The following is a 25,029-nucleotide window of genomic DNA, read 5'->3' as shown; positions in this document are numbered from 1 at the left end:
TGCTGATGTTGGCAATGATGCATGTTCAAGTGTTATTTTTTCGTTGTTATTGAGCCCTTTGAGGCTATAGTAGTTTTTCAGTACCTAGCCTACAAGCATCTGATTAACAATGTTTTTAGTTTAGTTTTTTTTTAATTATTATTATTAAATGTGTGATTGGTCCAATTATGACTGGGACAAAACATCAATGTAAATATGGCACTTCAGATGTATCCCAAAAAGATCAATTATTGGTGAATGTTTATAATAATAATACTAATATATTGTCATCATTGTGAGATTTCATCTTTGTAAAACTCTAATGGCGTAACATTAGCACAACAGCATTACTGCTGTATAACAACTTTTTACAACAAGCGTATTTAAAATGAGTAATCAGAATAAATATATAAATGCACTCAGTAACATACTAAATGCGCCTTGTACTTGTGTATGATTCACAGCAGTGTAGGCTCAAAGGACAGAATGACATCACCCCCCACTGACTGAAGATTTAAAAATGTAATCCTACACATGATTTAAGAAATGTCCCCACCTCCCCTTTTAGGGACTAGATGCAGACAGTCTGAGGGTGGAACCTCTGGGGCAAGATGGGAATGGAGCCCTCTACTGGTATTTTTATGGCACTCGTATGTACAAAGAAGAGCCGGTCAAGAGAAAAGCAGATAAAATCAGGTAAATACCACATCACATCTCTCTATATTCTTTCTCTGTCCAGTACACCAAGAATTGATGTGATTATCAGTGGTCATGTTTTTTTTAGTTAACTTGAGCCTGTGTTGTGCATTTTATTGTAGTGGGTAACAGATTTACAGGCATATTATCAATTAGAAGTTAATATTAGAGGTCTTAGGCCCAATGCTAAGTACCCTTTATTAAAGGCTATTATTTTATGTTGTTTTCTATGGTACTTTGTTTTGTTTTTGAAGCAGTGAAACCCCTGAGCTAACACTGCCAGAGAAAAAGAAAAGAGGGAGGCCCCCAAAGAAGCCAAAGTTGGAAGACCCTCAACTAAGGTGATCAACATTTGTTGTTTGTCAAAGCCAACAGTGTCCTGCAGAGGATTCTTGACATGTTTGTACATATGTATGTACTAGCTATGTCAAAAGGATACATTGATTTAACTATTATAGTAGATGACATGTCAGGGTGTATTACCATGTGGTCTTTTGAGTGCATAAATAAATATTGGGGCTTAGACAATAATACTCATATTTATAAATAAAATGTATGTAAAATGTTTTTAAAGGAACATCATTTATGTACTCTCCAACCACATTCTGACCACAAATGTGACCCTTTTAGATTTTAATTGCCTCTCTAGGTAAATGAGTTAAGTGGAAAGTATTATGAATAGAATGGAGCTTGTATTCTAACTCACTCTGCGTTTTTATATTTCTATTTTTTTTCCCTCTCATCTTTATTACAGTAAGGAAGATGAGCTATTTACTGTTTACAAAGTACGGGATTGGAATAATAAAATATTTTATTATCGTATTAATTTCATAGTTTTTTCTTTATTTCAGTGATGTTGAAAGTGAAGTATCAGAAGTGAAAGCAGAAAATGGAATGGAGGATCCCCCACCTAGTACAGGTGATAAGATCACATCAATTTAAGCAGTCCTTTCTAGTATTGACTACACTAACTGATCTGTTTGTCTGTCTGAGCTAACTACTACTACTACTTCTAACTACTAGATTTACTAATTTTGGCACGTTCCCTAGAATCAATAGGACAGTCTTGCTTTTCTTTGATTCTACCAGGTCGTAAGCGAGGTGCTTGGTCCCTCGTGTGTGAAACAGAGGATCAGTGGGTTAGCCTGGCAGAAAACATCAAGGACAAAACCTCCCCACAGGACCGCCACCTCTACCGTGTCATCAGCCAGAACTTCCTGCCTGAGATCAGAAGCATGATTGAGCACAAGGTCAGACACCAGAGAGAGACTGCTATTAGTCCCCATGACAGCGGTTCATATTATCTTCTGTGTCAGCTGATATGACGGATTCTGTCATTTGAAAGTAATTTTTTACAAAATTGCATATAAGTCATTTTATCAGCTATTAACCATGAACATGTGAATCTGTCTTCATCCCAGTTCAACAAAACAACAAATCCCACCATGTTTTTTTTTATGTATTTATCGGCAACTAACAATAGTAGAAGTATCTATTATTCACAGGTCTTAACTAGATCTTCCTTCCATTTATTATCTAAACAGTAGGAGCTGATCCCAGCTGTCTTCGGACAATGGGGTATGCAGGCGGCTGAGAGGTACACCCTGAATAGGTCACCTATTTATCTCATGGGTTGAAATATAGACAGACAGTCATTCACACTTGTTATTCCTACAGTAATTTAGGGTCACTGAATAACATTGGTCTTTGGGTGGAAACCTGTTTACCTAAAGAGAACTCATAAAATGCAAACGCTTCCACTCTTCCACTGTTATGCCCTGTAACTAGGTCTTTGCTGTTCTTTGACTTGGACGTCCACTAGCGGTAGTAAAAATAAAACATTGCATTAATTAAAATTTTCAAGAACATTGCATTATAAAGTGATAACTCTTTTACTGTCTTATTATTCAGTAGTTATATAAAATATTGAGTACTGAATACTGAAATCTCGAGCTTGAGCCTTTTCATTCAGGTGCTTTTATGTTCTGGCACACATTATTATCCTGCAGTAGTTGTTTTTTTTTTGGTTCCAGTACTCTTACCTGGGCAAACTTTAGGATGGGTGGAGTTGAAGGAAAGGAAAACTGATTTAGCTTACTGTGCTTGCTGGCCTGTGCTTGCCCTTAAATCTGCATACCAGGTTGGTAATGAAGTTGGCTCCAGGCCTTTAAACTAAACCTTACTGTGGAGTGCTATGCTCTTATATAGGCTTTTAAATGGAGAACATGATGATAATGATGTTGTTTTTTTTCCTCTTTTTGCATTAGATAAAATATACAATCTAACAATTACACTTTATAATTTTTATCTTTAATGTATTAAAAAAACCTATCTAAAAGTATCTTCGGTAAACAGATGTTGTTTAACTGCAATTAAACTACTTTACTTTACACTACTTTATCATGTTCCTACTGTGACATGATAAAGGGACACATTTCACTTCGCTGGTGTTGTATTAACAACAGTTTAAAAATCAAATACACTATTGTAACATCAAATAATCTAGGACCAGCAAATGTTCAGCATTTTGCCTGAGGAATGACTACAACTATTTTACATTCATTAAAATGGTGGTCATAGCAGAGGATGGTGTACAAAACCTATAGTTGCATTTATGTATGTGCATGCAAACATGTCCAGTACAGATTGTTGCAAATCCTTCCATCTACATCATCCATGCAATTTCATGAGCTCACCTTGAGGCAGAATAGAGCCTCTTGAATGACAGCCCTGCTGGGATGCAGGATTCTCTTGACCTCTCTAAGTGGTGACCCCAGAGGCACTCTATTTTAGGTGTGTTGGATGGTGGGGGGATTTAGTGCTGCTAGTAATGTAGAGAGGAATTGTGGAGCCCCGGGATATGCTGATGCTTCATGCTTTGTCAAGGCTGAGATGGAGTGAGGACAGAAGAGTTGTGGAGGGAACTATAGATCAGATCAGAAGATCTTTTTTTCACACTTTCTTCCTTTTTCTCTGCCTCTTTCTCTCCACCCACATCATCCTTCCTCTTTTGCCTTCTCACCTGCACATATATGCAGGCGTCAAACAGCTGCTACTACATTTTTAGACCTCATACTTATTTTATGGATGGCCAGAAGCCTGACTCTGACACCTCAGTACTGCTAGCTGCTCCAGCTTGACAGTTCAGTGTCCAGTCCTGCTTCCCTGATGAACTCTGACATGAGCTTGTTGAAGCCAGTCCCCGATATAGACAGGCTTTTATAAAATCTGCTTAGAGCTTTCCGTTTATTGGTGGTTCCTTCGTTTGCTGGGTGCTATATCTGGACCTCTATTATGTAACCAGTGTGGATTCAAATGTAAATTGTGAAATATAATTTTAAGTTTTTAATCAAAGTTAATGATGTGCTATCTGGTGTCATATCACTGTTTGACAATTTTGCATATCAGAGAATTTGTCAAATTGGACAGCATACCTTTACACTACTTCCTCTAATTATTATTATTTTGTATAATTCATAGTGTCATGATGTTTTTCTTTAAATTAAGCTTGGCTGTCACCCGCAGGGAGAGATGCGAGAATGTAGGCAGTAGAGAAGTGAGGGTGACTGGGGGGTAGGGAGAGCAGATCCAGTGACCTCTCAGTACTCACTGCTCATCCACAACTCCCCAGGGCCTGTCAGTGTCTTGGCCTGTGTGGTGTTGAGTTGTCCTGAGGAATCAATCAATAGTTCCTTGACCATATCTATTATGAGCATATTCTCATTAAGTGTCTAAATTAGAAATAAAAAAATATGTTGGTGACACGATTGAACAATCAGATTGATAATTTTATACATTTGAAAGTATATATAATGATAAACGCTTACTGCTATTGACTCCCTTACTCCTATCTCAAGTGGTGAATACTCCTGGGAGTGATAGGAACTTCAACTTGGAGATTGCCTTTTTGTTTACATTTGTATCATGGGCTGTGTCTTTAACAGCTAGATGAAGCAAAGCTGAACATGACTTTTTGCATCTCTTCTCTCTAGGAGCGGGAGCAGAAACAGAAACTACTGGATCCAACTCCAGTACGCACATCACAACGGTTCTCTGAAAAACGCATAAACCAAGTGGAGGAGGTGTGTGTTTATACTTGTATATCATCTTAGATTAGTATTTAAGACTGCAGTTTTACAGAAAAGTTGCTGCTGCTGTAGGTATTTATCTAAAAACAGACATCACTACATGTTCAGTTTATAGAGCACCTTATTTTAGTGATTAATATAAAAACAGTTATATATTTTGTACAACTTTTATCTAGTACAGTATATTCATGTTCAGTAGGATGTTTGGTAAGCTCATAGCAGTTTTATTATGAATACCCAACCAGAGTAGAGTTAAGGCCTTCTGTGTATGCATTTAGGACAATCTTAAGGCTGTGGCAGATGATGAGAAGCAGAAAGATGAAGAGCTAGACAGACAGGTCCTACTGGCTGAGCAGCGACGAGAAGAGGAAAGACTTCTACAGGAAGAACGTCAAAGAGAGAAGCTGGAGAAGATCAAGGCTGTGGAGGGTAAGATGGACCACAACGCAACTTCTGTTTGCAGATCTTGTTTTCACATCTGAACACATTATATTCAGAAAAGTTAAAAAATTAAAATAGTATAATAATAGTTTATTTTTGAGTAGGAGAGCAGCAGTAGTTTCACATTCCTTTTTCAGTGACCCATCAGCACAGGTGGGGGACTTCTCTACTCTTCTTTTGTACTGCTCTTAACGGCTGAAAAATCTGCTGTAGCATAGAAGCATTCAAAGCAAAATGATGTGCAGTACATGGAAACTGTGAGAGGGAATGTGCAGGGTCTTTAATCACAGCATCACTTCTCTTTTTCTCCCTCTCTGTGGTGTCATCTGTCAAGGGTTAATGAACTGCTGATTGTGCTTCAGTAGAGGAGCCTCATTAATGTATTATGGATGAACAGCAGGATCTGGGCTACTCTCTATGTGGATTGCATATGTGGAATCTTCCCTCAAACATCTTTAATCCACACAGCAGGGGGCTGGCAGGCCTCTCTGTTTTCATGTTAAAAGATAAAGCTGCGTTACATATGCGCTTTTTTCTACTCGGTTCGACTCTTTTGATCTGCTAGGTCTAAGAAAAGATAGCTGATGAATCGTTCTCTTTCTACTTATCTGAGCTGCTGTCTGTGTTTTTCATTGGCTCTCCCAACAGCCTCAGTGGGAAGCAAGTGCAATTTAAACTGTAACTCAATAGCCTTAGAAAGCAATTAAAACATTGTCTTTCAGCAGCCTCCTGAGACTGGTGTTTTTATTGTTTGTATATCTAATTGCATACTGTGTCTACCCTTCCCTCTCAGAACGAGCAAAGAGGCGTAAGATGCGAGAGGAAAGGGCCCGTTTGCTGTCCCAAGGAGAAGCCTTACCACCTGAACTACTGAATCTGGAACCTGCTTCCCCTGTCCATAGAAAACGCAAGGATAAAGAATAGTAAGAGGCTTTATGCTTCTGACAGCAGATTACACTTTCTCCTCAAATAAGACAGTGAAGATTATTTGTGATATGTCTTACATTTGTTTTATTTCAGTTATGACATTGATGATGACTACACTGCTCTATACAAAGGTATGCTTTCCGAACAGTTAGTTTTTTTACTTACTAGTTGTTATTAATTGCTATTCTAATGTCTGATCTAATCTCTCTTCTCAAGTGCTTGAGGCTCTGAAAGCCCATAAAGATGCTTGGCCTTTTTTGGAGCCTGTGGATGACTCCTATGCCCCCAATTACCACGAGATCATCCAGGTGCATAAATACTGTCATTGTTTACACTAATTGTGCTTATGTGATAGTGATTTTAAATTTGTATGTGCGTGGCTGGCATCCTAACTTATATAGTCAACCACAAATATTTTATTGCTTCTGTTGCTTAACATAGCTTCTGTTGCTTTGTTTTGTATTATTTCAATATTTCCAGACTCCCATGGACCTGTCAACCATTGAGAAGAAGCTCAATGACGGAGAGTATGTTGCTAAGGAGGAATTTTTTGCCGACGTGAAGCTTATGTTTGAAAACTGCGTTGAGTACAATGGAGAAGATAGTGGTAAATGAACACAGTTACATGATCACAAACCTCCACCCCAAAATTCCTATTTCCTCCATGAATTATTTGTTCTCACTAATGCACCACAGAGACTAGTGCATCAAAAGCTATTTCCTAGGTGTGTCAAGAATTGCATGTATGCATTTTTGGAGTGGGAAACAGAGCTTGAGAGTGGGAGAGAGAGCAAAAGAAAGGGGGCTGGACTTAGTGGTGTGTTGGGGCCTTGGCTAGGGCAGACTTGACAGTGATTAATGGGGAGTGATTGAGCTGTGCTTCAGTGCTCAGGGGGATCTGAGCACTGCAGTGTCAGAGAAACATTCCAGTCCCTAAGCCCCCTGTCTGGAGCCATCCATACAACTGGATACACTCCCCAAGGACAGGGGGGAGGAGAGTGGTAAGGAGGCCCCTGGTTGAGCAGCAGCAGAAGGAGGAGGGGGAAGGGGTTGGAGGAGCAGAGGTCAACCTGCGCCCTCTGACCTGGCCAGTCGGCCAGCACAGAGCTTAGAACAGAGGAATGAATGTGTACCTGATGATACATGGTGTACATATTGGTCTGTAGTGTTTGTGTGTTAGGAGTGACTGAGAGATGATGAGGGATGGAGGGAAGGACTTGCTGCATGCAGATGAAAAGCTGAGTGAATGTGTATTTTAATTTGTGTAACTGTATGTTGTGTAGAAAATGTGTTTGTGTATAAAAATGTGTGCTTTGTTATCTGAGCATAACTAATGTTGTTTGTCTACAGAGTACACTGTCATGGCAGAGTCTCTGGAAAGGTGCTTTACCCGGGCCCTTTCAAAACATTTTCCGTCAGAGGATGGTGACACAGATGAAGAATTCCACATCGACCAAGAAGACAAGGAGCGCAAGGACAAAAAACGCAACCGAGGCAGTAAACATTTGGGACCTGAAAGTCTGATCAAGGCCACAGAGCAAGTTCAGCGTAAGCGCAACTCCCAGGGGGGCAAGGGAAGCACACCCTCAGAAGAAGAGCTGACACGACCACCTCCACCTCACTGGGCCAGTGCACCCCCTCATCACCACAACCTGCCACCAGGCCAGCAACATATGCAAGAAGGAAACATCAGGGGCATGTATCATCCAGGGCAACAGGTATCTCTAGGATAGCTTGCTTTTTATAGTTCTTTTTTGAAAACCTATGCAACTAATGTAACTTATCTCTTTAAATAAGAAAATGAAAGTAGCAGCATATTCATTGTTGTTTGAGATGCAAAGACAAAAAAAAACTTTGGAATTTTCTGTCTTACCAGCTCTGTCGACCACCTGGTCCTCATGGTCCCCACATGTATGGCCAGAGAATGGCTATGGATCCTCGCTTTGCCTATTTATCTCACATGCCCAGGCATGGGGACCCTAACTATAACCGCTTGCCCCACAACTTTAATATACAGGTATACATACACAACTACATCCTGTTTGGTGGTAGGTAGTACCACGTTATTATGTGTGTAGTTACATGGAAATTGATAATTGTATAATTGGCATTTGTATCTTGATCCTGGTAAAACAAAAAGCCCCATCAATCACTTAACCTGATATATATATATATATATATATATTTTTTTTTTTTTCTCTCCTAAGCATCATCGCATGGTTGAAGGACATCAAATGGGTCCCACTTATCCAATGGGCCCAGATCCTAATCAGCAGCAAATTCGACACCAGCAGCAGCACCCCTATATGGGTCCAACCCATGGCCCGTCTCTGGGCCCACGTCCAGTGGCTCTCCACCCTGGACCTCCTCCTGAAGCCAGCATGTACCCATCACATCACCGTCCAGAAGGCCTTACCATGCACCCTGTGGGCAACAGGTTTCCAGGGCCGGAAGGGCCACCTCAGCACAATTACCCAGGCCTCAGGCCTGCTGGGTACCAGTCTTCAAACATGTGGACTGGTATGAATCACCAAGAGAGACCAAATGGAATACCCATTCAAAATCCCAACATGGTGAACCAGCGAAACTTCAATTATGGTGGAGTCCCACCTCCAGTTGGACATAAACCATGGCCAGAAGCTGCTGGTTACCCCCACCCTCCTCCAAATGATCAGTATCAAATGTCTGCAGCAGTCAGCTCCTCTGTGCCCATGGCCTCACGTCCCCCTGCTCCTCACTCAGACTCATCTGGTAGGACACGCTTGGCTTCCATGCTGGAAAGCCCAGAGATGCTGGCCCTGCAGCAGCTGTCAGCCTCTTCTGGACCCCCTGCTGGTACCCCTCATCAGCACATGAGCAACTTTCAGCAGCCTGGGCCCCCATCAGCAATTGGCAGCATCCCAGTTCACCCTTCTCAGCAGCCTCCCCCTGTCCCTGAGGTTCAGCTGCTGCGTCCTGCTAGAGACAATGGGCCAGACAGCCAGCCTTCCCAGCAGACAGACATACAGCCCAAAGGTTCACCTGACCTTCTTCATTGCAGTATTTCACAAATCTTCTGTATTTTAAAAGCAAAGCACAGTACAATACAAGCACAGTAATCTTTTTCTACACAAGTCTCAGTCTGTTTATTAGCACATCCCACATCATTGTCTTTCATTTCTGGATATTTTTCAAATGTAATTTTAATTATTTTTCACAGTTAGTAGCAAAAATTTTATTTGTTTGGTAAAATTTCTTACTGGTTGCTTTGAGGATACAGAAGAGATGGCATGTCATTTGTTAAGCCTCACTAGCAAGCTTACAAAAGTCTTTGCATTCTAATTTGAAATGAATGAATCAGGAAATGGGATGATTTTTAATTTTCTAGTTTGATGTTGTTAATTTAATTGTTTGACATTATTTTATTTTACATTTAACAATTTTCTTATAGCTATAATCAGTCAATATCAAATAGTAACCTCACTTGTATGCTAACCTCACTTTCATTATTCTGTATATCACAGGTGCAGCATTAGAGGATAAAAAGGCTACAAACAACAATTTTGATGCAACTTCATCACACAAAAACACTGTTGCAAATAACCAAGAAGACCCATCCGTCCCTGGCTCCACAGGACACCACAGAGGGCCATCAGAAGGAATGCAGAGACCCCCATCTCCTAACTCTAGCAGCTCACAGGAGAATTCATCGGAGCAAAAGCTTCATCTGAGTTCAACAGAGACCCACACACAGGAGGTAGACAACCAGAGACAGTCTTCCAGCCCCAGTCCTCCTCAGCACAACAGTGCCACTACAGTTTCATCCCATCTCAACTCAAGTAACAACTGCTCCACTGATCCTAATCTTCCCAACCCCCCTGTGAGTGCTGAACTTCCTCCTGAAAATGTGCCAACACTGTATGTTGAAGCATCTCAGCAAAGGTCAGAGAACAATTTACCACACATGCAGAATGCACATGAGCAAAGAGATCACCAGCATAACCTCCATAAACAGCAACCTCAGGTCCACAATACCCCTCCTCAATGCCCTCCTCAGAGCTCTCCTCAGCCAATGACGCAGAACACACAGCATCACGGTTCTCTGCTACCAGGTCATCATGTCCCCCAAAACATCTCTCCCCAACGTCCTACACAGAACAACCCCATGCATGGGATGCCACAGAGTGCCTCTCAGGGAGCCCAGCCTGGACCCCCTCAGCCAGCCCCTCTCACATCTTTGCCACCCAGTCATCCTACTCCACTACTACCATCCCAGCCTAGCCCAGCAGACCACGGAGATCAAAGACCTAGTGAGCCTACAAGTAGACCAGACAAAGAAGATACTGCTGTTCCTCCACAGCACACAACGATGAAGTCTGGTCTTCCAAATGGTATTTATAAACACCAGGACTTTAACCCTAATCACTATCAAACCCATATGGTGAGTAACCTAGGTATGCAGCCACAGAGAGGACCAGCACCTGGTCAAAATCCATCCATACCTCCTCACACCCAAGGCCAGGCAAATAGAGCTATGAGTCCATATGGCATGGGAAATCCTCCAAATCCACACTACAACCATTCAAATATGAACAGGGCGATGCCTCCATCTGCTCACCAACCTTATCACAACCAGGCTATCAGCCCCCTTCACCACTCTGCCTACCACCAGCAGGGAGGGACTTCCTACCCATACCACATGCCAGGCCAACAGCACCCTCAAGCCCACTCTAACATATACCCAGGTCATCAGTACCAGCCACAACACTACTTTTCCCAGTCCCATCCCCAAGCTCAGGTCCACAACCAAACCAACAGTAGAGGGTGTTATCCTCCCGAGGAATGGAATCGGTCTCTTTATCAGCCCCACCAGCCAATGCCCCCCACTGCCTACCTACCTGTAGCCAGTGCCCGAGGCACTGCTCAGTCAAAGGAGAGCAGTGTGTCACCACTGGGCTCTGAGGGCTCCAGTGCTACTAGTTTAGTTTCCCCTGGTCCTGTGTCTGAAGCAGGTCCACACTCTGGAGGCCCAGAGGAGTTAAAGGGTGAGAACGTGGAGCAGGCCAGTGCTGGCTGCAGCAGTGGCGGCAATTCAGCAAAGCAGGTTCATGTTGACAGCTCAGAGCAACCTGAAAGCCCTAAAGAAATCCTGGACCTCGACAGCCATAACGCTGCTGCCCATCGTCGTGGCACTCAGCCACCTCAACATCAGCACCCTTCTGCTTCTGCTACACAAATGACATCTGGCTTTATGTACGACTCTCGTGCCATGCACTCTGGGATGCAGCAAGGAGGCATTCCTCCACCACACATGATGTCCCAGGCAGGAGGAGTTAGAAACAGATCCCCATATCCAAGCCAGCCATATCCAGATCAGGGGCGGTATGCTGCTCAAAGACCTCACTCTCACTTGATGGAGGCTTTGCAACGGCCCCAGCAGCTGCCCTATTCCTTCGGTCAAACACGCATGGCTATGTATGGACATCCCCGACCTGCTGGGCACTTCCAGGGCATGATGATTCAGCACAGAGGCCTGGCATCAGAACACTTCCTCCCAGGGTAAAATAGTTCTACTATGCTTGTGTGGTTAATACATTACATTCTCTCTCTGTAATCGTGTGTCTTGAATTCTTCTATATATACACACCTTTTCTACATTTGTCCTTTTAATAATGTATATACTTCCGAATACTGAATTCAGAATATTGCTGCTTTTCTTGTTCAATCTGTCAGTTAAGACACAGCTTTAAGAAAGCATCACTTTTATTTGCAGTATTCTGTTGGTGTAATAGTGGTAAGCTGATACTCAGAAGAACTTTTTTTTGTTGTTGTTGATAACAGGCAACAAATGATGGCTGCACCAGGTGGTCCTAGCAGTAAACAGGGAGTGTGATTAGCACTGTGTCATAAGGGTGAGTAGAAATACGTTTTAACGCTTTACATCCTTCCTAAACCATTTGGTTTCAGAGTGTTAGGTATTTATTCTTAAAGAACATAACAATGCTGCCAGGAGGGGAAACAGATGTATGACTACACGTTTTGGAATTGACCGAAGCGCTGATCTGATACCATGACACTGCTAAACCATGTTTGGTAAAATATGGTCAACTGTGGGGCTTTCTCTAATTGTTGTTCTTCTTTCAGATATGGTGTTAGCAAAGAACACGAAGACACAGCAGTGAGCTGAAAAGAAGAAGATGTGGACATGCTGTTGGTGGTGTCGGACCATAGTTGGGACACTGTGCTCCATATACATGCTTTAATGATAATGTTACACTGGACAAAAACTTTTGGCTCTGTTTTGCCCATCACTGGACTTGAAAATCAACCAGGCAACTGGTGTCACTAATGTAATAATAATGTGAAATGTTACTGAGCCCTGGAGAACAATTCTTTCTCTTTGTGGCCTTCATACAGAGATCAGAGCACAGAATAAGTGTCTGCAATTGGTGGGGTTGGGCACTTCACCAGAACAGTTGCTTTCAAACGTGGGTGTTTAAACTTGGAACCTTGCACAGAAGGGCTCTTTCTTTTCAACCATTAGGTCAACCTGCCAAACACAGGGGACACTGCCTTCAAGAACATTGGACAGCCCTTTAACTCCTCCTTTGAGGAATCAAAATACAGATGGACTAAAGGGCACTGACCGTAGCCTGCTTATTCTGTTGATTGACTGTAGTGCTCAGTGGAGCAGTAAATCCACTAACAGAGGAGAGGGTCTGTTGTTTTTTTTCTTTTACTATTTTTATCTTATTTTTATCCAACCATTTCTTTTAACTCAGGTGTAGAGGAGGTACTATGAGACTGTCACCCTAACCCCAGTCAACTTAAAGCCCCCCTGCAACTGCCTTGATTTTCTTTGTGAATGTATGAATGTGTAAGTGCAGCACAATAGCTGCATGCAAAGGGTCCAGTTACTGTCAATTTCCCCAACTCTAACAGTGTTTCTCTACTTCTAGAGTAAACATGGTATATGCATCTTTCAGAGCTGCCTTCACTGATAAGAATGTCTTTGACTAGCAGAGATGGACTGGTAAGACTGGCATTATCAGAATATACCTGACTCTCTGTTATGCACTATGGATTTTGTTAGTCTGGACAATTCCTGGAATTGAGTGGCCTTGGATAGATTTTTAGTCGATGCTTGGAAACATATAGATGTATGGAAAATATATAAATGACAAACTTTCACTTTAGAGACTTATGTCTTGTCCCAGATGCGGAGGATCTAAAATTTTCAGCAGTTGTCTTGTAGCTGGTATATGCATGTACATACAACACACACCTACACATCAGATCCAGCTGTTGTTTTTTTTCTTCTTGCATTCCACCTACAGGTCTGTAGCTTTAGTTCTTTCTTTATACACAGCCCTGCTCTTTGCATGGTCGCTTTTTTTGAGTGTTTTCTCTTCCCCTTACTGAACATACTAAACATATCCTCAGGGTGTACAGTTTCTATATACGGGTATTTTTCTGAATTATTTGAAGCAGCAGCAGAAGGAAAACTGGACTGCAACTGTGGCAAATCAATCCACCTCATGTGAACAACCTAACTTTTAATTGTATGTGTTCATTGTCCTCAACAATATTTGGTTTAGCACACTGCCAACATATGAACCCCATGTTTTGTTTTTCCATTTTCATCAAATTTAATTGAATGTGAGGCAGATCTAGCTGAAGTTGTTCTACATTCCTGCTGATTTGGTGTCATACTGTTAATTTGGGATTTTTTCTTTTCTTTTCTTTTGGAAATGTTTAAGAGAAACCAATATATTTTCTTATAAGTGGTAACACCAGTGTTGCACACATGAGGTTCACTTGTGCAGCAATGGCAGCAAATAAATCTACCTCATCCAGTCAGGCATCTACAGAGTCTCTTGCTCTGCCAGGCTCCTCGTTCTCGACATCTTATGATCAGCTGGTGATTTTGGCGCCACATTTAATGTTTAGGCTTACGGAACTGCCAATGAAATGGCATTGTTTTTTTTTACCATCTTACGAGTAGATCTTATGGAGTGACTTAACAAGCAGCTGTGAGTCTGATATTAACTGCAGGTGTTCCTGTAAAAGAAGAAACCCTTGAAAGTGCACACAATCCTTGTAATGGGACAGTACTTTCATTTTTAGTTTGAGTGTGATGGACAATATCACTTCATACTGTATATGTGAAGTGGGACTTTGTTGTACAGATTGCATGACTTCCTTCCTACTTAAAACCAGACGAGGTAGGCAGTATTCTACTTTGGGGTCTGTAACAGACTACATAGAGTCTGGCAGCATTATAATGCCCTTAGTAATAGGTACCTAAGACATTGCAAGGAAATACTGGAGGAGAATGGTGAGAAACTGAGACAATTTTATAAATGTGTCGCACAAGTTGTGTGTCGGATGACTTGTTGTTGTGTTAAGATAGGGACTTGTCTTAATATTTGGAGAACCACTTTGGGCTCACTTGAGCCACACTTAGGGCCACTTTGAAGGTAGTGTGCTGTCTAATGTATGGAGGACAGCGATTTTAAAGGTCTGTGAGGTTGTGATACAGTTTTATGTTGTTGTTGTTGTACAGATGTGTTGTGTGCGCGTGTGTGTGTGTTCATTTCTGGTGTGTAGAATCTGCACCAGATGAGTGTGAAGTGTGAAAACTCACTTTTCTTCTCTGCTGTCATCTCTCTGCACTAGTGAAAACCCATTTAGACATGATTAAATGTGAATCATATTTATTTGCTCTTTTAAGAATTTTTGTACATTTTTGGACTTGTTTTAATATAAATGTGGTGTTGTCTGTTCCTTTTTTTTTTTTTTTTTTTCTCTCGCTGTTGTTTTTAAGCAGTTGTCTTTTACCTCAGTTGCTTGGTGGCATTGGAAAAAAAGACCTGTACCTTTTTGTTTTTAAGTGACGTTTACAAGTTTGTATCTGTGTATAGTATCTGACTGACATAGATTATTTTGGAAATGGAGTATTTTCTATACTTTACGTGACTTAGAAATAAATTTTCTTTTCCCAAACAAGAGCTTGATTGTTGTCAGTGAAGAAATCCTAGCTTTAAAAGAAAACCTAAACTAAACTGTATGTGTCTGTCTTAAAGAAACTGAAGGGCCACAAGTAATGAAATGCAAACAGACAAAGCAAGAGGGCCAGTGGAAGACAATGCATTAATCTATTGGAGCGGCTCACACCATCGCCTTCAATTAGTGCTTATCCCTTTGACGTTCACCCTGAGCAGAAAATACTCTGCTTCATCAGACCCGTCTCGTGTCTGCAGGAGTCAGTGATGTGACGTAAGAGGAAGCCCCACTGCTCCTCAGGCTTCTTTCAAGAGGCTCCTCGTACGCTAACAAGTAATATATTCTTTTGTTCCAACCTAATGAGGACAAAATTGGCAGCAGTGAAATGCAGATGAGCTGTGATTAAGGCACTTTAATTCAGCCTAATTAAGCAAGTTGTATAACTAGATTCTAAAACTGTGAAAACAGGACAAAATGTAATAGTAAACAAACTGTAGCAGTTAAAAAAAATTGATACAGCTTTTATCTCATGCTCTATATTTTTATGGAAAGATAATGTCAAGTCATTCATTCTGTCTCAACAATATGTTCTATGTATTTTTGTAACAACAGGTAGTTTCTTATCTTCAAATCACTATGAATGAGAATGGAGTTAGCAGCTGAGAGGAAGTATTGGTTCTCTTTATCTGTCTTTTTGTGTCTTCTGTTATATTTGTACATGCCTCATATAGAAACATGCTTGGCTTTCATTAGTTTGTAGCTAAATGTAGTCTGAGGATTAATTAATAAATGGGCCTGGTGGAGTACTCTGGACACAAAAGTAAAAAAAAAAATCAAGAAAACAAACTGCTAGATCTAAATGCAAAATACAGACACAAAACGAAATAACTTGAAAGAGACTCTAATCTGCCACTCAATCTGATGACCTTGAATTAAGTCCTTTTACATGTTCCCGGACAACTATTGTCTCATAAATATTACTGCTATAGATCAGTGTTTTGACTGTTTTTGGTAAACTAACACAAAGTCCCTGTACACATCTTGATCCAGCTGATCATCCACCAATGAATTACTTATTAGGGTTAGAATCAGCCAATCATAGCGGAGTGGGCGGGGATTGGAGCTTGACGGGTGGTTGGGAGGCATGCTGCGTTCAAGTCACATATTTCCTGCGTGTAAAACTTTGACTAAACCGCCCACAAAGTCGCAGCTTTGATGAGGAAACTCGGACTAATTTAAAGCAACGATGACCTCACCGATGCCCGGATGTCGTTTAATACTAGCAGTGACCACAGAAAATAACAATAAATAAATAAAAATCTCAAAATAATGGCTGTTTGACTGTAGTATAGTGTTTACTTCTGCGAACTCCGATGTGCCTCGAACGCGGCACCGTGAAGAAAACAGCACGGTTCATGTGAACGGACAGACTTGTCGTTTTATCGCTTTCGTGTGTTTTTTAACTTGTTATTGTCATAACAGTGTACATCTCCACCTCAAATTGTCCACTGTTTTTAAAGCCACTAAGCTGCACTGTTTACTAAATGGCCGTCGTCTGCTGTCGTCGTTAGCCTATTGTCTTTAAGCTGAACGTTAAATAGAGTATTTCACCTCCTACAGACGCTGCTAAGCTAATATTCAAGGTAATGTCAGTCGGTCCTGTTTTCTCACACTTCGTCCTGTTTTTAATGACATACTCATTTGTTCCTTCTCAAGCGGTGACTGATTCAGACCGCTATACTTGTTTATTCCCTTTCCTCCTGGTCAGACACTGGGAGACGTCGTATTTAATGTTATTTTAACTTTAATGGCGTTTTTCTTTATTGGCTAATCTGTAGTTAATGTTATTGTTAATGTTAAGCTAATGAGAAAATATAACGTTAACGGCTTAGCTACAGACACCTGTCACCTTGTATCTAGGTTGAGTGTTTATTTTTTTACCTCAGGGAGAACAAAATAGGTGTTTGTAGTTATTTAGCTTTTATTTTAAATGTTTTTTTCGTGTTTTATATTGTTTTTGTTTTGTTTTTTTTTTTTGAGGGGGGGGGTCTCTCTTAACCAGCTCCACACACTCTCCGGAACATGGCAGTGGGGCTACAGCGCCCCCTCGCGGTTGTGGTCTGTCTGATGCTGTGCTACCTGAGCGGCGGTCTGTCCATGCCTGACCCCAGGCAGAGAGAAGCTCTTATACAGCAAGAGGAGTCGAGGCAGACAGGTGGCCGGGTGGTGCTGACAGAGGCCGAGCAGCAGCTGGATGCTCTGCTGTTTAAAATGAAGCAGGTGGAGGTGGCAAGTGCAGACTTTCCCCCCGCCATGCACTTCTTCCAGGCCAGGCACCTCATCAGGACCAGTCCAGTATTCAGTGTGCTGCAGAAGATGCCTAAAGGTGTGTTTAGTCTGTATGCAGACAATTACTGAAATGTTTCTCTGGCTGTCATATTGGCTTCCTCTTTATATCCGTTTTAGCCTAGACTGGACAAAAGGACACATTTGGATAAGGATGGACATTTTTCTCTTACCTTATTATTAATGCTAGTATATTAGACAATAATGAAAATACTTGTTAGTATTCAGTGCCTTGTTTCAGGGGTAGGAAGCAGTATAATGGACAGTTGTGCTGACGCAGCTCACTTACTAATGACTGACTGCTGACTTAGTAATTCTCAATAGGGAAATTTCTAAATTATGACTTCTCCATTTAGGGACAATTTAAAGTAAACACAAACATACGCAATTATATAATTCACTTCTTCAGGGGCAGCTCTACATGTCCACGACTTCTCCATGGTTGATGTAGAGTGGCTGGTAAACAACGTGACCTATCGGCCATACTGCTACATGTGCTTCACTGACAACCGGTCCATCAGATTCATTTTCTCATCTCAATTGCCCAAGACTCTACCACGTTGCACTCCCTGGGTCCTGCTGAAAAAGCTGAGGGACAAGATGGTCAACACCACAGAGCTAGACGCCAGGTGACATGACTATTTAATGCTGTAGTACAGAAACCGTATTCAGAACTCACAGAATATAGATGTGGAGGTCTACATTGATGTATTGCAGGATGAAGTGAACTAGTATGCACCGGATCAGTGCTTTACTCTAAACTTCTTTTTATTTGCACTCTCAGCATAATGGGCAACCTGACGCTCTTCACTCTGCAGGATCCAGAAACCGCGTACCCCAGCCAGGATGCAGTATGGGATAGGTTTGAACAGGCCTTCCTTGCAGCATTGGGTCTGGTCACTTATGCTCCTGTGTTCCGAGACTATTACTACCAGGGCCTCACCCAGTTCTACATGGACAGTATCATGTATCTGGAATTGCGAGCTTTACTCCCACAGGTAACTTAATGTCATGCCAACTATGATCAATTCATTACTTTTTCTGTGAATTTACTGCAGTTTTATGTTTTTTGTTTCCCTCAGATATATGAGTTGGATGGCAGCACTCATGACAGAACCTGGACTCTGAAGACCTACCAGGACCTCACCAGACAGTTCACAGCTGAGCACCCAGACTTCTTTGGAGCAAGAATAATTTTCACTGTCCACAGGTGACTGCTCAGAATGCATTGAGTTGTGTAGTGCTTGTTTTTTAGTAGTAGATAAAAACATGTCAGTATACTCACTGATTACACTAAAACACTGCATGTTTCAGGGGAGTGAATATATCTGTGATGACTGGAGTTGTGGAGGAGGCTATGAAGCTACAGAGAGACTTCCCAGATATCATGGCTGGGTTTGACCTGGTGAGGGGCAACAGAATTAATTGTATGACTAGTGTTAAGCAGCAGCAGCAGCAGAAGTAACAGTAACAGCGCTGAGAATAGCTTAATTACCTCTCTGTGTGTACAGGTAGGTCGCGAGGACACAGGAAGACCTCTGTGGTACTTTAGAGATGCCTTGTCACTGCCAGCGGAGAGGGGGGTCACACTTCCTTTTTTTTTCCACGCCGGAGAGACAGGTGAGCTCAACTTTGATCTTGGAGAAGGACAAACTCAATTTTGGTGAATATTTTATAACAGAAAGAATAAAATTAGTTTGTAAGGATTACCATGACCAGTTTAATAATTTAATAAACTAAGTGAGAGCAAACTAAAATTGATATAAGGCCCTTCCAAAAGTATTGGAACAGTGAGGCCAGTTCCTTTATTTTTGCTGTAGACTGAAAACATTTGGGTTTGACATCAAAAGATGAATATGAGACAAAAGATCAACATCTCAGCTTCTGTTTCCAGATGTTTACATCTGGATCAGATACACAACTTGGATAAGATAGCACCTGTTTAAACCCACCCATTTTTTATGTGAGTATTGGAACATGTGACTAAGAGGTGTGTTTTGTTGCCCATTACATAATTATTTAAAAAACAAACAGCACTGAATTTCTACGCTCACTTTCAGATTTGGGTTTTGTCTGTTCAGACTGCATTCATAGTTAAGAGGTGTAACCAACATGAAAACCAGAGCTGTCTATGTGTGGGGAAAAAAAGCGTTTTTGTAGCTGAGAGAAGATGGAAAATCAGAGCCATTGCACAAACATTGGCTGTAGCCAGTACAACCCTTTGAAATGTCTTGAAGAAGAAAGAATCATCCAGATCAAACTCAGAAGTCTACGGAAACATTGAAACATTTTGTCTGCCAATTTAAAGAAAGATGCAACCAATCTGAGAGATCCTTCAGGATAATGTCCCAAAACAAGATCAGTTGAGTTCATTGGGAGCATCAAGTCAGTGTCCAGACTTAATCCTTGTAGAGCATTTTACCCACAAAAGAGGAGACTGAAGGGAATAACACCTAAAGGTTTGGTGATGTCAGTGGGTCACAGATTTGATGCAGTTATTGCAAGCAAAGGATTTGCAACTAAATATTAAGTCTTATTCACTTTAATCTATTTTAAGTTTCTTTTTGTCTCATATTCATCTTTTGATGTAAAACTCAAATGTTTTAGGTATTCAGCAAAAATATAGGAACTGGTCTCACTTGTCAAATACCATTTGAAAGGGGTGTATTTGTGCTAGCCTTTTCACTCACCTTAATCGGCTGGTTTCTTCCTCTAAAGGGAGTTTTTCCTTTCCACTGTCTCCTAGTGCTGCTCAAGTGGAATTATTGGGTTGGAGTTTCTATATAATTCTGTATACAGTTATATTTTATAAGGTCTTAAACCTTAAACACTTCAAAGTGCCTTGAGATGACTTCTGTTGTGATTTGGTGCTATACAAATAAAATTGAATTACAATTCAATTGAAAATAGTCATATAGTAAAATGTGGACTCAATACAACCATTAATCTTTATTTAATAAAAACACCTATACAGCAGCATTTTGATTTGTATACACTGCTTGTAGATCTCGAGGGCACAGAGGTGGACCAGAACATGTTGGATGCTCTTCTGTTCAACACATCACGTATTGGCCATGGGTTTGCTTTGATTCGTCACCCAGTGGCCAGAGGTCTGTCCAGGAAAAAAGAGGTGGCTGTGGAAGTTTGCCCTATCTCTAACCAGGTATGTTGTCTTGTGAACCACATTGTATGTTGTGCAGCTAAAAAAAATTAAATAAATAAAACAAACGAGTCCTTTACATGCAGGTGCCACAGCATATTGGTCAAAAATAGCCTGTCAACATTATTAATATGATATCATACTATGTTATACTACAGTTGGTATGCAGCATTTAGTAGTATAATACACAGCACAGTAATATACTAAACCCCTGCTGTGCAAAAATTCTCACTGCTACTCTCTCGATATGTGATTCTTTAATAGTTTGACAACCACAGCAACTTGCTGACGCAGAGAAAACAGAGCTTCATTCTACATTTGCTGTGAAACAGAGTCTGAAAGCAGCATTGTTCCATATAGAATTACAAATGCTGTGAGATAGAAGGAGACTGAGCTTAGTATTATTATCTGGGTGCGCAGTGGATCTGAGGATGCAGTAATAAGCTTTGATGCACTTAAACAGTCAGGTTTTGGAGAAGGGATGTTAATGTGCATTGGTGTGTATAGATGTGTGGTCTCTAAACACTGCTTTAAAAAAAAAAAAAAAAGTTAAAATACACATCACAATAGCAGTCATTTTGAGAATCATACATGTTTTATCCACCAGGGGGCGCTGCTAGACATTACAAAACTGAACAGTTAATAATAATGAAAATAATAATGATGATGATTATAATAATAATGATAATTGAAAATACTTCAATCTTAATATGACTGCAGTTATATTGCATCTTGTTAACGAATGTCTCTTTTTGTATCATTGCTCAGGTGTTGAAGTTGGTAAATGATATCCGAAACCATCCAGCAGCAGCTTTAATGTCAGAGAACCACCCTGTTGTTATCAGTTCGGATGATCCTGCCATGTTTGGTGCCTCTGGCCTCTCTTATGATTTCTATGAAGCGTTTGTGGGCTTTGGTGGACTTAGATCCCGTATAGGCTCCCTCAAAGTGTTGGCCATAAACTCTATTAGGTGAGGCTCAGCTGTTGTTTGATTTACAAATTTACATTGTTCTCACATTGGTTATGTCAAAGTCAGCTGACTGCTTACTGATGTTTCTCTGTCCATCTTTCAGGTATAGTTCTTTGACTCCAAAACAAAAGGACAAAGCCTTGGCTCTGTGGCAGAAAAGCTGGGATAAGTTTGTTTCTGAAAATGCCTTCTAGTAGAAAAGTAGCATTTTTAAATCTTAAATGCCTACATGCCTCTTTTGAGAAATAAATGTTTTTTAAGAAATGTGAATTATGAATGGAAATTGAAAATGTAGCAGTGCTGCATAAGAATATTATATACTGTAGTATATATAATATAGTGATTACTTGAACTGCACGTGAAACAGCTTCAATCAAAGGCATCTTGTTATGTCTACTTCACTCTATTTGCACAATAAGCTCTAGGCTTTTTGGGACAGTTACAGTGGCAGACAGCATTCACTGCTTTTGAAACTCTCTTGGTTGTGTGTTTATGTTTTGCTTGTGGTAAAACAGGGTGGGATAAAACCTGTGGAACAATTCATTCTTAAAGGACAGATTTTCTTAAATCGTTGAAGAAGTTTTTACTCGAATGTGAATATTTGTGAGTATATATTAGTTTAAAATGTTTAGTTTACTTTTGTTCAAGCTGGCACATTTTATAAAAATCTATGGAAGAAACTAAGAAACAAAGGAGTAGTTTATGTCTTTTTTGAGCTACATTTGATGTAGTGGCTGAGATTTATATGAACAAATGTCAGAATTAACATAATTTAAATGTTGTGAGCTGTTCAAACTCATTTTGATATAATTAAAAACAACTGTTGACAGGTTTTGTGACAATTGATTGTGTGTTCTTGCCATGCAGTATCATTGTCAATAGTTATCAGTGCACTGTCATCCATCACCTCCTGCTGGTGTTGAATTTGGAGAAGAAGCTGTCATCAATGTGTCCTCTTTCAATGTCCGGTTTACTAAAAATGACAAGTGTAAAATCACAGTGAGACAATATATTCTGTTTAAATAGATTTAATTGATTTCATTCTACATGTAAATGTTACTCACTGTTGTTTTTGCATTTCAGCCAGTTTGTTGTTGGTGCTGTCCATGTGTCTTCTCAGCTGCTTCTTCACTTTTGCTTGCTGCCTCTCGATTAGCAGAGCTGTACGAGCTGATTCCAAGCGAACGCGATCATGACGCTCTTCTTCTTGTTTCTTCTCTAACTCTTTTCTCTACAGATGCACAGATAGCAGGGACACACATACAGTCAGTGAACAGGTTCTTATTCTCATTACTTAAATATTTTTAAAATATGTGATTAGAGTGTCATTTGTTGCTGATTCACCATTTTCTCCTCTATTTGATACTTCTGGAACTGGATGACCTGCTGAAGGCTTTCTGGAGGGTCTCTCCTATCATTGTTGAGACAAAAGCCGGGCACTGCCACTCCAACATCTACACCTGCCAGCAGTTGGTTTGTGGTGTGTGCTTGATTGTCTTTGTCACTACATTCCTGCTCCCGGCGATGCTTCTCTTCAGTCTTTGCCTAACAATATCCAGCAGTAAAAGTGATAGAAAACGTTATTATGACAACTCATAGTTGAGTTCGACAACCCAGGTCACATCTTTATTTGGTTAAGAATTTTCTTCATACATTAAATCAAGTGTGCTTAATTGTTGATAAGACTTGTTGATTAGTTCTAAGAAAGCAATTATGTAAATATTACTCTGAGCCCATACAGTTAACATGTATGCACATCAGGGTGGAAAAAAGTTTTATCTCTCCTTTTTTACTTTCCCTGTTCATCTTACTGTCTGTGATTTTCAGAATGCCTCACCTTGGCCAAGTTGTACTCGCTAGTGGACATGGCTGCTGCTTTTCTCTTCTCCATCTCAAGGCTCTGAAGCTCCAGAGCCTTGTTGTTAATTTCTACTCTGCTTCGGTCATAGTGCTGCTCTGAAGAGTGGAGAACGTGAAGTGTGCTTATGTTTAATGAGTATGAATTGTGGTGTGTCTATCCTGTATGGAATCAAACAAACTTACCTTCTGCTTTTAGTTGATCCCTTTCTGCAGCTCGCTCACTCTGCTGCTGGAGGAGCCAATCTCTAAGCTGCTCCCTCTGTCTCTGCAGTCGGCCTTTACTGTCAGGATCCTCGCCCACCAGGCCAGGGGGCATCATCTGTACATCACCTACGTCTGTTTTTCTGCACTGGTGTGGATCATTTAGGTCATACTCCCGCTGGGCCCACGGCTGCTGGTACTGATGCCGGTAGTTGACGATGGCCTTTTCCATTGCTCGCCTCTCCTTCTCTTGTCTGTTATGGAGAATGCAAGCGACTTTGCTATTATGCAGCATATCAGCAGCTGTATAGAGAGAAACACATCAACACACATAGAAATCAATGCACTTCGTTAGAAATGGAAGGTGCAAAAGGTGTCTGTGTTATTATATATGATTGTTCCAAATGAATAGCATAAGTAATTTTTTATTAAATACTCTTGGTACTCTTTCCTATCAGTAAGTGACAGAACATCATTCAAGTTGTTACTATTGTTAACTGCTTAGCTAATTGTTCCCTGACAGCTCAGGACGCCGTTAGGGAACCACCTTTATCTCACCGTCTGCATTTTGTTTCTCTTTTTCTGCCTCTTCTCGTTGCTTTTTCTCTATCACCTGCTCGTTTAGTCCTTCCACGTGTACCTATAAAACAGTAATAACAATGACAGCGCTACAATGTGCTCAACGTTAAAAAAAAAAACATTTTAGTCAGTTAATACGTTTCAGTATTAAAAGCTAAGATAACTTACTGTTAGCATGCTATGCTAGAGTTAGCGTTACGTGAAAGTGGATTACAAACAGCCACTTACCCCGGTAGTCTTAATTTTGTTATTAAAATTCCGTTCTCGTCTATCAGCCTCTTTGCGTAATTCGACATTAGACATTTTAACTCACTAAAACGAACAAATATGTGGTGAAACAGCTTAAAACAGACTTTGGTCCTTTTCTGAAACACGATGCAATGAAATTTCAAACACTGGTTGCTAAGAGACCAGAGCTTCGTTAGCTTTCGGATAACATCGCCTTTTTCCGCTGTAATCGTCGACGACGGAGTCTTCGACATAAAACGAAACACAACATGAAGCTTTATCAAATAACTTATTAAAACACTTTATCAGACACGATACGGTGTTTTCTTTAATTAAAAAAAAAAATCAAACATCATCCAATGAATAAAATAATTTTATTTTCAAATACAAAAAACAAAGGTCCATATTCAACAATAAAAATATTTGAACCTGCATTTTCCTCCACCTGCCTGTAAATCCTCAATTCACTCTCAAACATGACCAAAACCCTTTAAATAATTTTAAAAATACACAGTATATTATACACCCAAATTACACAGAATAGTAAAAAAAACATCATTCTGCATAA

General features: G+C 40.5%; 3 protein-coding genes across 4 annotated transcripts in view; 2 read left to right on the top strand and 1 right to left on the bottom strand.

Annotated features, from left to right (window-relative positions):
- LOC113165484 (cat eye syndrome critical region protein 2) overlaps positions 1 to 15,121 on the top strand; it is a 31,751-nt gene extending 16,630 nt beyond the window's left edge. The window contains exons 4-19 of one of the 2 annotated variants that reach the window (XM_026365024.1): positions 548 to 675; positions 933 to 1,016; positions 1,527 to 1,594; positions 1,765 to 1,925; positions 4,668 to 4,757; positions 5,042 to 5,192; positions 5,998 to 6,127; positions 6,225 to 6,262; positions 6,348 to 6,439; positions 6,612 to 6,738; positions 7,482 to 7,849; positions 8,008 to 8,148; positions 8,339 to 9,146; positions 9,635 to 11,669; positions 11,952 to 12,022; positions 12,255 to 15,121. In XM_026365024.1, the coding sequence (XP_026220809.1) occupies positions 548 to 675; positions 933 to 1,016; positions 1,527 to 1,594; positions 1,765 to 1,925; positions 4,668 to 4,757; positions 5,042 to 5,192; positions 5,998 to 6,127; positions 6,225 to 6,262; positions 6,348 to 6,439; positions 6,612 to 6,738; positions 7,482 to 7,849; positions 8,008 to 8,148; positions 8,339 to 9,146; positions 9,635 to 11,669; positions 11,952 to 12,003 (4,473 nt within the window). In that variant the 3' untranslated portion in view covers positions 12,004 to 12,022; positions 12,255 to 15,121. Of the gene's footprint in view, positions 1 to 547; positions 676 to 929; positions 1,017 to 1,526; positions 1,595 to 1,764; positions 1,926 to 4,667; positions 4,758 to 5,041; positions 5,193 to 5,997; positions 6,128 to 6,224; positions 6,263 to 6,347; positions 6,440 to 6,611; positions 6,739 to 7,481; positions 7,850 to 8,007; positions 8,149 to 8,338; positions 9,147 to 9,634; positions 11,670 to 11,951; positions 12,023 to 12,254 lie in introns of both variants that reach the window. The other variant, XM_026365023.1, reaches the window with a different exon arrangement.
- A 1,397-nt stretch (positions 15,122 to 16,518) lies between these two features.
- On the top strand, positions 16,519 to 22,425 carry ada2a (adenosine deaminase 2a). Its single transcript, XM_026364542.1, has 10 exons — positions 16,519 to 16,759; positions 17,157 to 17,502; positions 17,872 to 18,091; positions 18,247 to 18,460; positions 18,545 to 18,672; positions 18,777 to 18,867; positions 18,974 to 19,082; positions 20,468 to 20,625; positions 21,391 to 21,593; positions 21,697 to 22,425. Exons 2-10 carry the CDS (start codon positions 17,199 to 17,201, stop codon positions 21,785 to 21,787), a joined length of 1,518 nt encoding a protein of 505 aa, XP_026220327.1. The 5' UTR covers positions 16,519 to 16,759; positions 17,157 to 17,198; the 3' UTR covers positions 21,788 to 22,425.
- Positions 22,426 to 22,428: 3 nt separating this feature from the next.
- ribc2 (RIB43A domain with coiled-coils 2) lies at positions 22,429 to 24,621 on the bottom strand. Its single transcript, XM_026364543.1, has 7 exons — positions 24,462 to 24,621; positions 24,213 to 24,294; positions 23,637 to 23,957; positions 23,431 to 23,549; positions 22,938 to 23,138; positions 22,658 to 22,824; positions 22,429 to 22,566 (listed from the first exon to the last, which is right to left on the bottom strand). The coding sequence occupies exons 1-7, from the start codon at positions 24,534 to 24,536 to the stop codon at positions 22,497 to 22,499; spliced, it is 1,035 nt and encodes a 344-aa protein (XP_026220328.1). The 5' UTR covers positions 24,537 to 24,621; the 3' UTR covers positions 22,429 to 22,496.
- Positions 24,622 to 25,029: the final 408 nt, after the last annotated feature.

This window comes from Anabas testudineus, chromosome 6 (genome assembly GCF_900324465.2).
Source record: "Anabas testudineus chromosome 6, fAnaTes1.2, whole genome shotgun sequence".
NCBI lineage: Eukaryota > Metazoa > Chordata > Actinopteri > Anabantiformes > Anabantidae > Anabas > Anabas testudineus.
Note: the sequence above shows the minus strand (reverse complement) of the source record. Positions and strands in the feature narration are given on the sequence as shown.

What these genes read in the sequence shown, in the direction of transcription:
- ada2a (XM_026364542.1), top strand. Translation starts at nt 17,199, where the DNA reads ATGGCAGTGGGGCTACAGCGCCCCCTCGCGGTTGTGGTCTGTCTGATG. An exon ending in ACCACAGAGCTAGACGCCAG is followed by an intron (nt 18,092 to 18,246) that starts GTGACATGACTA and finishes TTGCACTCTCAG; the next exon opens with CATAATGGGCAACCTGACGC. An exon ending in ATAATTTTCACTGTCCACAG is followed by an intron (nt 18,673 to 18,776) that starts GTGACTGCTCAG and finishes TGCATGTTTCAG; the next exon opens with GGGAGTGAATATATCTGTGA.
- ribc2 (XM_026364543.1), bottom strand. Translation starts at nt 24,536, where the DNA reads ATGTCTAATGTCGAATTACGCAAAGAGGCTGATAGACGAGAACGGAAT. An exon ending in GGATCAACTAAAAGCAGAAG is followed by an intron (nt 23,550 to 23,636) that starts GTAAGTTTGTTT and finishes TCCACTCTTCAG; the next exon opens with AGCAGCACTATGACCGAAGC. An exon ending in GCTGAAATGCAAAAACAACA is followed by an intron (nt 22,567 to 22,657) that starts GTGAGTAACATT and finishes TGTCATTTTTAG; the next exon opens with TAAACCGGACATTGAAAGAG.